At 32.1% G+C, this 12,552-nt stretch overlaps 1 protein-coding gene across 1 annotated transcript in view; it reads right to left on the bottom strand.

Moving 5' to 3' along the window:
* Window positions 1–3,180: 3,180 nt before the first annotated feature.
* shakB (Innexin family member shaking B) overlaps window positions 3,181–12,552 on the bottom strand; it is a 47,959-nt gene continuing 38,587 nt past the window's right edge. Inside the window, exons 2-4 of the mRNA XM_085946660.1 lie at window positions 7,098–7,317; window positions 5,020–5,143; window positions 3,181–4,007 (exon numbers count right to left, since the gene is read on the bottom strand). Coding sequence (XP_085802786.1) covers window positions 3,608–4,007; window positions 5,020–5,143; window positions 7,098–7,317 — 744 coding nt within the window. The 3' untranslated portion in view covers window positions 3,181–3,607. The remainder of the gene's footprint in view (window positions 4,008–5,019; window positions 5,144–7,097; window positions 7,318–12,552) is intronic.

Here is a 12,552-nt window from a genome sequence, read left to right as displayed (position 1 = left end):
ATACTTTATTTTTTATAAGAATAGTGTGTAGGTAAATAAATGATTAAAATTTATAGAATTTTCTTAATCAGTAAAGAATAATAAATAATCATACAGTCGGCTGTTCTTTATTAACTTAACCTGATTACTTTTATACGATCTGTAATAATATATTGTATTGTATAAACATTTTTTTTTATTTATAATCATTACCACAAATTAATAATTGTTTTTTTTACGTAGTTGTCAATTGTACATCTTGGCTCTACGCCATTTAAATTGTATTGTTTTCCGATAAGCAGGTTGAGGTTATAAATAATATCGACAAAAACATACAAGTATTTAAAAAAAAGTAATAAACAAAGGGGTTAAATTGTATTTTGTGCTATTATTAAGTAAGATGGAACAGTTAATTGATACATTTTTAAGTTGGGAGATTTTAATTATTAAAATGTATTACCTATTGTAGACTATTAATTATAATTTAAGATACAATATTATATTTATGAATCGATTTATAATAAGGATAAAATAATATTAGTGTGTAGTAGTAAGTATTGAAATAAAAAAGTAATTTCGTCTTGAATCCTCGTTCACAGAAGAGATCATTAAACAGTTGAATTATTGAACTTGACTAATGGATTTCTCATGTCCCTAAATAAATGAATTGCTTAAATGTTTTGAAATAATTTTAAACATCGCATATACCTACGTGAACGTATTGTTTTGGATTATCGATTGTTGAATTCATTAAAATGCATTACAAAGTTTAACCATAGATTAGATTCTTCAAATTAACTATTTCGGTTGTCACACTATTATAAGTCTTCGACAGCGATGTGTCTAAAAAACAATTTTGTACAATTTAAAATTACTAATTTTTACACTATTACAGAATGGAATTAAATCAAATAAATGCTGACTCGATTACTGACCGCATAACATTTGTAATATAAAATAATTTTGATTCTAATGTTTCATAATTATTGTAGTTTGTAAGGGAGTCAATATTTAGACCGTGGCACTGAATCGCGAATTACGATGCTAGCGCTAATTATTGATTATCTTAGAATGAAACGCGGTAATCAATTCGGAATAAATAAATATTGTCGATTGCATATTTCGTTAAAATTATTACTTTATATTGCAATATGCAACAATCATATTTTTTTTACTAACAGTTTACCATATTGCATTCGAAGAATAAGCAATATTTTGCACTAACATACCTATAAGTTAACAGTTTCGTATCACGGCCTGACTATATAATAGTGGGAATTGGTTCATTTAATTAGTAAATGCTTTACAATATTTTTATATAAGTATATTTAATGAATATTAATGGTAATATTTATATACTTATGGAATATAAAAATCAACGAGGATGTATGAAAAATCTGTTAAATAAATCATCGACTGTGTGAGTGTGTGACTAAAATTTTTATGTTATTACATTTGAATGATATAGCCGTTCGAATCCAAAACAATACTTAATATTCAATCATTTAGAAGTCCATAATAATTCAACTGATTGTTTAATTTTTATGATCTTTTAGAGATCACTATATATAAATTATTTGGTTGCCGTTCAGGTAAAAGTCGCCTACGTACCCAGCAAAAACATAGTTTCATAACCTCATTGAGGTAACCTCATTTCATGCGGCTTTAAACCTCAAGTTTAAAGCCGCATGAAAATTTGCCCATTTAGCAGTGTCATTCGTATGCCTTAAATTTATTACTCACTTTATATTATTATCTATAATTTATTATCTGTTAACATAAATACACAGTAGAAATGCATTATATACAAGATCTGTAATATTTGGAGTGTTATGATATGCATATTTAGTGTTGTCGCGTTTCATGAAATAGGTACCTATAATCGCATTTAAAAAAATGCATTTCTACCTCAATTTTCCGCCCCTAAACAACGCATGAATTGCTTACTCCTACGGGACACTTTCAATTAATGGTCTGGTTAAAGAGTACAGGCGCGCTTCAAGCGGGTGTGTTGGGGATTTGAAACACCCAGGCGGCAGGGTTCAGAGTGCAGCGAAAGTCCAAAAGAAACATTTTTAATGATAATTTTATTCACATATTTTTTTAACAAGCGTAATTCTTTTTTAAATGGTAGTTCCGTTTTTCATCGATACATATCTATAGATTTAAGAAGCTTTACTTTATAATTCAGAATATTATATTAACCAATAAGTAAAATATGTCATAATTTTTGTTAGGTACCTGTATATATTTTGATGATAATACAATAATAGTTTAATTTTTTTTGACTTCTGTCTTTTCACTGAAAAATGTATTTTATTTATGTGGGGAGGGGGGATAATTTTGGGCTGGTACTCGGGCAGCAGTCACCGTTGGCGTGTTCCTGAAGGAGGTATATTATTAAAAAAAAACTGCAATTGTTATAAATAGTGACTTTTACCTGAATAGCAACGATTTTAAGTTAAAAAAAAAAAACAACTTATACACCAAAACGTTAAGTTAATCAATCTTTTATACGATTCGCCGATAAAAATGTTACAACTACGTGTTTAAAGCACTATAATAGAGTCTTACAGAAGCTCGTATATATTATTAAAAAAAAAACAATATAAAAAATTCACTAGCAAATTGACGTCGATATTAAAACGTTAATTAAGATTTCGGCCTCGCCGAATTGGACGCAACATGTAAGGTCACCATGGCTTTAGTAAACAAGGATTGACAGTCGATCAATTCACCGAAAAGAAGGCGCTGGAAAACCACGACAGCAGGGCCATAAGTAACCATGGGTCATGAAACTAGTATACTTCGATCATAGACAAGCTAACTGAAACATCACGCGAAATGTGTAATCTACATTATTACAAACAAACAATGCCTGGAGAATAAATTGTATTATAATGAAAAAAACTTTTGATGTTTCGTTATATAGAAAGACACGTAAATATTGTAACGAAATGATTTCGTGAGAAATTATGGTCCATACTTTATAATGTATAGGCTTTAGTTATGTACCCACTGATTAGTTGTAAGGCTTTAATGGTGTTTGTTGTAGGAATAACATCATTTGAGGTTACGTATATCCACAGTAATCTAGAACGTATGCATTTAACTATAGCATTAAATCAAAAAAAAAAAATTTATTAATAATTTATTTCATTATAGTATTTTTTTTCGTTACTTTTATTACCTGTTTTTTTTATAAATATTGGTCACTTAATACATTTCTCTATTCAAACTTCTTTGCCGCTAAATTCTATAATAGCTTGAGTATTCTTTATCATTTTCCAACACTTGAGCTTTGATAACATTAGAAATCTTAACAAGCAATCAAGTTTAATATTGGCTGCCTACATTCAAAATCTTTACGATTTTACGATTACTTTTTAGATTGTCGTCTGTCGATTTAAGTATTATTTAATCTTCAGTTATGTTACAATCATATTATAGGTATAACTCAACGACTTCGTGTAAAACCCACAATATATTTTTTCTCTCTAGCTTCTACAACTTTTCATAGCATATTCACTGGTCCGTCACACTTCACCAATTTAAAACACTTTTTTTCCCCGTCCTTAAAACTTCAAATAATAACAATTAATCAATCACTCACCAGCGTGACTCGAGGTCACGCTTCTTGTACTCCTCTAAAATGGTAACTATGTCCAAGTCTTGTGGCAAACTCTTGCATAATGTCCCTAAATATAACAGAGTCCAGATTTTCTCCTAGCATATACAGCAAGTACCAATCGCCGATCTTGCTTTCTCGTACTATAGTGTCGACTGAGTCTCTCCGCACCAGGCGAAACCTCATCCGCATGATGTGGACCCTCATTCTCGGAGACAGGATGATCACCAGCCTGTATATGAGGGTCAGTAAGGTGAGGAAGCCCAGGATTACGAACCAGAACCATAGGAAGATGTAGATCTTTTCGTTGACTACATTGAGTGGGAGTATACAGAGTGCGTCGTGACGCTCGACTTCTCCGCTTGCGCCGAATTTGTTGAACAGGGTGCACTTTACCATCCTATTAAAAAAATTAAACAAAATATATTAATTTGACTTAAAGTATAAAATAAAATTCTAGTATGTTATAAGATTGATATTGGATCTGTCATTCTACGCTTGTCTTACACATAGTTATATGGAAAACATATAAGTAATAAACATTTTTTTTTATTCAACAAATAATTCATATGATTTAAGACTGTAACATTTTTTATTCAACATACATAATAACATAATTTAGTTATTATTTAACGAGATTTAGAAAGCGCTTCAGTGAGATAGTAAATGCCAATAGTTAACTTTGTCACAATTGGATGGGAAACATATAGCTTAGCGGTTAGAGCACATGAGTGTGAATCACTGAGGTTGTGGGTTCAAATCTCGCTGGGTGTCGTATTTTGTTTTTTCAAAAAAATAATAAAAACATGATTCTCTACATAGTAACAAGTAAAATATCAATTCATTGATATACTGTTTACTTAGTTAACATATAAATAGTTTTTAATATAAAATCAGTTGCTATATTTTTTTTCCATCACAAAAATTCTTAAGAATGTCGAGGCTTAATTTCGGTTTGGCTTTTTTACTACTTATTATATTTAGTCAATACGTCGGTAATAATAATTCGTAACTTGGTCAGAGAAAATCGCCATTTCGAAAAGTTAAATTAAAAAATGATAGGTACCTATATTCTTTTTGATTCTTCGGTCAAAAACAATTGATTGAGACGTAAATAAAGAATCGCTTTTAATTGCACATCTCGAAGTTCTTTTTCGCCATAGTCAGATTTTAACCATTAGCAAGACGATACATGAAAATTTAAGTAGTCAATGATATATATTAGCTGAATGATATTAAATGATGGAATACTACGAATGCTATTAAATGCATTATAATTTTTTAACTCAACAAAATGTTAGCCGAGGTATGTATGAAAACTTTCTGGGGATGTAGAAACAAATGATATGTGTACATACATCATGATTTGTTTACCCATGAGTTCTAGAATTTTAAAGTTAAATATCAGTTACCTCGGGAAAATGTAGATCATAGGATCCACCCTGTCCTCCTGGTCCGACTCCATATATGCGATGACGTCCAAGCCGAAGGTCATGAACTCTCCGTCGAAGAACTTGTTCATTAGGAACATTTGACCTAAGGAATTTCAGAATAATTACTCATTATCTTAAGAAGATTAAAATGGATAACTTAAAAATAAAAGGGCATCTAGATTGTTACGAATTCAAATCAAATCAAATCAAATCAATCAAATAAAATTTATTTATTTGACATATAATGAACATAACAGATTATAAATTCAAAGCGTTCACGACATGACATTAAATAAGTGTTAATAATTTAAAACAATAAAAATACAGAGAATAAGTAATAAAATAAGAAAATAAATAAAATATGTAACAAAATAAAAGTAGATGGAAGCACACAGAGTGAACTTTGATAGACCCTATCTTAAAAACTTATAAAACAATGTCCACCTAAATTCACCCTCACGTAAGTGGAATATATCAATATCCGAAGCGATTTCATTAAACATGGTTACTGCCCTCCCAATTGGCATTACTAATGGCAGGTTAGTTCTGCACCGTGGGAGAACAAACAACGGATGTCCTAGATTCCTAAGGTAATTATCAGAGACACACAAGCCAACACCACCAAGAATGGCAGAGTTCACATTTACGCTGCGTGTAAGTCTGAAAAACTATGTAGCTAAATAAAGATCCCTTCTAAATTTTAAGCTACAGTATGTAAGCATCCCTAAGAGAAAATCAGTCGGATAGAGCCACGGATAATATCAATACAGCCGAAAGTAAAGGAGTCTTAAAAATTTCTTTTGGACTAAAATAGGTTACATGTTACACTATAATATAATTTTACAGTATAGGTAAGATGTTTTTTTAGTCGAAAATTCAATATTATTATATGTAAATATATTAACAAAAATTCTACATTTTCATAAAATTTATTGGACATATAATAAAATATAGTATTGGATGTTAACACTTTATGTGAGCAACGAATGAATCTCTGTATTAAAAAAAAGCTAGAAGTGACTGACCCAAAGAATTAGAACTAATAAAGGGGGAACATTACGAATTCTTTATGTTTAAATACTTGATAACGATTGAACTATAGAAAAGTCAGTTTTATATTATGTACGTATATTAGTGTACATTGATAAAACTGAATACATTATTTATAAATAAAATGCAAATGGTCTGATGTTGCCCTCTTACTATGGTTAGTTTTATTTACATAAGTAACCTTCTGCGATTTTACACGGTTTCCATCTAAATCACATTAAATTTCAATCACCATGTTCGATCCTAAGAGGATCATAATATAGGCCTCCACAGAGTAAACATTGTTTTAATAGATTTTTGCTTTTACGAAAAATGGATGTTAGCCACTTGATCAATGTATTACGTCCATATTCTGTCCACATTGAAAAACAACATGTGAATTTGCTAGACCTGTGATTCTAACATGGGTTCCACGACAATATAAGCCGACGCGTTACCGCTCGCCCATCGTAGGTATAAACTTTATGTAAATCAGATGTTCATGTGTCGGCAAACCATCCGATTTATTCGTTCTCGCACCTGACAACAAAACGATAAATGTCGTATATCACAAGGTGGTTTAATGAAGGGAATCGACCCGAGTGCAACCCATCCAGCAAATAGTTTAGCAGAAAGCAGTGCAACAATGCTACGCGAATCATTTTGATTGGCTTCAATAAAGCAAATGCCTTGCTGCCACGTGAATTACATTCATTTCAATGTATTTAAAATACTTTTCATTTTGATTTTATTTTTGCACATTTATTGAACTTAATTCATTTTAACTTAATAAAAAACTGAATTTAATTCAGCTAATAAGGTAACACGAGATCTCTTGATTCTGAGGCGGTACGAAGTTCGCCGGGTCAGCTAGTTAAAAATAAATTACAGCTAAATGAAGCATTACCCTTAATGTCCCTTTTTCAGTTGTAGCTTTATAACCGATATAAAAGGGTTTGTCGTTTTTGAAGAAGAAAAAAAGTAAATCTTTGGGCAGACCACACAGCACACTAACATAAATTACTCACCAACAACATTAATCAAGGCTAGGCATTCACAGAAGTAGTATCTGTAGGCCCACCAATTGTGAAATTTGAGGTTCTCCCATAAGTAGTCGAGAATCAGTTTCTTCTTCGTCTTCTTCTCGATCTCGGAGCAGACTCCAACGTCCAGCTCCATCATCAGCGCTCGAATCTTGCCGCCCTCCCATGACTTCCACAGCCAGCGAGGAGTGTAGAACAACATTGCCTGCCAACAAAGGACCAAACTCTTTTATTATTTGAGCAAACATTGGTAGAATTTTTCAGTCATTGTGGACGAGGAGAATTGTATGCAAAGAATATTTATGGAATAGCAAAATAAATTATAGTATCTTGGTAGATATAGTTTATAAAATAATTCGTGAAATTATGTGAACCAGGTTTATTGCCGGACGCAAGTCCACTATAGGCAGACCGTGACACGAACCTGTAAACTTCAATATTACGGCTAGTTATTGCTTATATATAGAATGCAACATGGAAAATTGTTTGTAGATGACGATTGTCTACGTTAATTTGATATAAAAAACCGATAGCCAACATTATAACGCAATTCGATAGGCATTTATTCATATAATAACTACTAGTTAAAACTGTCGTGATTCAATAAGATTCCCGTAGCTTAATTGATAAAGAATACGTGCGCGAATCCAGCAGATACACGTTCAAGTCCCGTCGGGTGTCGTATTTTTTTCTACAAAATGTTTTTTTCCTGTGTGTATATGCAATCATTGTTTTCAAATTATTTATATTTTATACACAATTTGTAAGAAATACGCATCTTTTTTAACATTCTGGTATAATTTAATAAGGTTGAACTCTTTCGAAGCCCCCTTTAAAATCTTTTTACGAATCAATTGCGTCAAAGATAACTGTCGCTGATCACTGTCAGGTATTGTAACATAAAAAAAAACATTTATATTTTAATATAATACTCCCTCTCGGACACGTCTTGTTGTCTTATTTTGCATGTATCAATAATATTAACTAAGTATACAATACGGATTATGAAGCTATACGAAAGATAAGTGTTTAAAATATTATACTAATAGTCTAATAGGAATCTTATTTAAATACTAATCACATTATTAACCGGCTTAATATTATCACAAACTATTCAAAGTATTTCTTCCTCGTGTTTCTAAGAGATTAACTTCAGTTTCATAACATTTTCAAATAAAACGTTTCTGACTTAAGCTATGATAATAATATGTTTCCGGCCGCAGAATTATCGTTTGTTATTTTATTATATACACGACTATTGATTTCATCGTTAATATTATGGCTTGTTGTTTTTTTTATGATAACATATTGCAAGATATTATGCAAGATATTTGATTAAAAAAACAACACAATAATATTGGTCACGAAATCAATAGTTTGTTTTCTTTATTTTCATCGAAAAAACGGTTAAAATTAGCAATGACGTTTATGTGGCCGGAGGATCATTTTGAAAACTATTTTTTTATGAATTAATATTTTTATTGAAGTATTCATAACATAACATGCAAGCACATTCGTAAAACATCGATTATACCAGAGAAACTTATATGTTTTATCAATGTATGTTCAGGGAACTGCTCTTGTCTTAGCGACAACGCGTGTCTTTCAAGGGTGATGAAAACAAACTGCTACAACTATAGGCCACTTTACTTTTATATAACTAATATAATATGGAACTCTTTCACGGTTATTTTTACCACTGTGACATTTCCAATGGACAGCACCAATAGTTACATCAGTTTTCAGATTTGGTCAAAAATATTATTTTAGACGGATGTTATGAATGAAATATGAAGAATGAATGGAAAAGATGAAGGTACCTACATTTTAACTACTAATAATGATACAATGTTAATTTTTTGAAAAAGATATTTATATTTGAAAGTTATTTAAAATTAAAAAATTGGTAAAGTTTGCAACATTTAAAAAATATATAATTAACTTATTTGACCCTTATTTCACACTATAGTGTTTTACACGCACGGAAAAAATCTAAAAATCCGAATCGGTAACAAGTTCGCGCTGTATTCACACTATTGACTATACGGTGTGTGCACGGTTTTTTTTCGTCACAAGCTCAGTTTGTGGTTGAGTAGTGTGCTGACCGTACGATTTAAAACCATCTAATGTGAAAGCGTACCACTGTGTCATCGCTGGCCGTCCGGGCGGCAATGGACGGCTGCTATACGGCGCCGTTTCTGTTTTTAACCGTTGCCGTGTAATATGAAAAGGGCCACGCTATTCTTTACGCCACTAAAAGAATGTCGCCGTTCGATTTTTTGCCGTACGGTAAAAACCGTATAATGTAAAAGGAGCGTTACAGCGACTTAAATTTGCAGAAATAGGTATCTGTTACGTCAAAAACATGTTGTAGAAGAATTTGATGTTGCTAAATCAAAACAGCGTTATATTTAGTCATAAGAATACGTGAGCAAGAGTTATTCCATTACGAAGTTACAAATATTTGTTTTTTGTAATTAATAAAACCAATAAAAATACTAATCCAAGTAACCTAAGTCTTGGGCATCTTCTCCCAGGACACTCCCAGTCCATATGTTTCAGATGTTTCACATCACCAATTGTAGGGTCCCGCGATACGCTCGATTAAGACTGAGTGTGGTGCGGGGCGGGTTTCGGCGGAGGGCGCTTAACTTCAATGTTGTAATTTTGTCAATTCTCATGTTAGCTCGTCTGACTTAGAAATCTCGAATGGCATAAATTAGATGTCGAATTATATTGAATACTGGTACATGAACCAAAACAAGGCCCACTATAGACAGGCCGCGGCACGCCACTGTTAATTTCTATTGTAGTGATAATTATTGCTCATACTTAGAATGCAATATGGTAAACTGTTAATAAAATATAATGATTATTTCATATTAAAATACATGGCAATACGTTAATCGATTTGTTTACGTGCAACTTTACGGTCACACAATTAACCGTTTAAAACGTGGTGCTGAAGATAGGTATTGCAAAAACCGATTACTTTGAAGAAACCTGTATAGATATTGTATGGTGTCGGCCTATAATATCCTGGGTTCAAGGTTTGAATCACGGGTCTCGCGAAAAATCACATGTCGTTTTTAAATCTGCGTTTGGACCCAGAGCATGAACTTAATAGGTTGCGCAAGTGACTAACATCCATTTCTAGAAAAAAAAACCGTTAATACAACTTCTATAATGTGGAGAACTATATGATCGAACATGGTACAAAAATCGGGTGCCGGACGAAATCCTGAAAGCCTAAATCCTGAATGCCAAACTTTCGGTTGTGTAGTTGTTGAGAATTATTATTGTTTATATTTTTTTATTTTTCGGGATTTCAGCCTTCGGGATTTTGGGCCATTCAGTAATTAACTTAATTAAATTAATTAATTATCAATATATAGAATTAAATACCTCCGCCATGTTACCTAAATACTTTATAATATTTCGTGACGAATTTGCATCACAAATTTCAATCTCCTTTGCCCGATTCTATAATACCGCATCTAAAGAGATTTTACTTTAAACATCTTCTTTAAATATTTTTATTACACCGTTGATCACCGTAAGTTAGCAGCCGTGTCAAATTATCACCGAAGTTTGTATACGTGACAGTGTTTATTAATAATAAAACAGGATGTGGTGTGAAGCGATAATGGTGTCATTAAATCCACGGAATGCACTCGACTGCCGTTAATTTTTCCGCTTCATTTTTCTCGCGAATCGTAATCCGTTATAATAACTGTCGTAGAGCTTACGAGAGCTTTTTTGATACGAGATTTTAACGTTGTTTAATATATATAGCTCCGTACTAGTTTAGAAGTTTAGTCACTACCACCAGCATTATGATCCATACTATCAAAATTTACCGACTAAAATTATTTATTTATTTATTTAAAAAAAGACACGTTGACCACATGACAAATTATTAATTCAAGACGTTCACAAGATGATATTCAGAATAAAAAGTACAAGTAAATCAATTAGAGAAAAAACAAGAAAGAATAATTTTAGAGAATAGAAATAAATAAAAAAACAACAATAATTCAAAAAAAAGGTGCGTGTACTTATGTACGCGCGTTAGAAGTTATACTTTTTGGCGTAACAAAACAAAAACAAAACTTGTGATAACCTAGATTCCTCGACTAGCTCTTAATTATCTTGTTATTTCTCGTTGTTTTTATTTTACAACGTTTTTCTTAGCTCGTATTCTTATTTGTACGATACAAATCTTGCAATTTTTAACTAACTTACCGACTAGCTAGACATTTGAAACTTTTAGAATATATCAGAACACGATATACGATACGATACTTTTAGCCATCTTTAAGTAGAATTGAATTCATTTTCAGTTAATTCTGTTTTGTATGAAAAGTTATTTCGACACCATTATTGGTTGCTAGGGGTCTGGGGTCCTAGCAACTAAATTATTAATATATACGTGCGTTACTATGGAAATCAATATGAAATGTCTAGTACAATTTTTTTTGATCGTTTAAGCTAGTCAAGTCAAGTTTATATGGTTCAATAGAAAATTTAAAAACGTTGTATATAAAAAGTTATTTTTATCTTGTAATTATTTAAAGTAACAACTGTCACTCTGACGTTTAATATTATGTTTACGTAAGGAATTGAAAATGGCCGACAATTATAAATTCGTTGCCTAGGAATGAAACAATTATACTATCAAAACTTGCGTTTGTGAGCTGACTGATTCGCAGCTACTTCATATTCGCAGCTATTTTCATACTGTTGTAACGGTATGCGCACGCATCTCTCAATTTCACTCTCGCCCCAAAAGAAATACTAATTAAACAATAAAATAGAATTTAAAAAACAGAATAGGTACATAATGCATCGTTAAAAATGTCTACATCTCTTGAGAGTACATTAACCAGCCGCAGAGCCCTCGTTATTGGTGCCTGGTGAGCGTAACATTAGGAAACAGCTTTCACCCAAAATAGGTCATGGCTGCAACCACGCATGTCATTGATGGGTTCATAAAAATTCAAATTTTCTAGAATATCGGAATTGGAAACTATACCACGTCGACCAATCCGGAAATTTTCTGATGCGAAGCTATCTGGGCGGAGGAGTGTTAGGAGATCCAAGTTGCGGTAATTGAATGGCGTGGCCCAGGATACACAAGCGATCGAAATCCCAGATTTGAGTAGGATTGCGGAGGAACGATCGGACGGAGGGAAACGTCTTGAAAAAGCCAGGGCTCACTCCGGACTATTACACCACGAATTATTAGGTTTAACTAAAGTTACATTTAGTAACCACACGCTGTTGACTACATTTTGTATTGTATTTAAATGGTACACAAAACTGGGTGCGATTTGCTACGGAAAACAGAATGTCTTACCGTACCTTGTTACTTCCACCGATGATTCATGTGCTTTACTCATTCTCAGATACTACCTAGTTAACGATGAATATCTGACTT

The sequence above is a fragment of the Rhyacophila brunnea genome, unplaced genomic scaffold (assembly GCF_057557595.1).
Source record: "Rhyacophila brunnea isolate RB1 unplaced genomic scaffold, BYU_Rbru_1.0 scaffold_2, whole genome shotgun sequence".
Taxonomy (NCBI): domain Eukaryota; kingdom Metazoa; phylum Arthropoda; class Insecta; order Trichoptera; family Rhyacophilidae; genus Rhyacophila; species Rhyacophila brunnea.
Note: the sequence above shows the minus strand (reverse complement) of the source record. Positions and strands in the feature narration are given on the sequence as shown.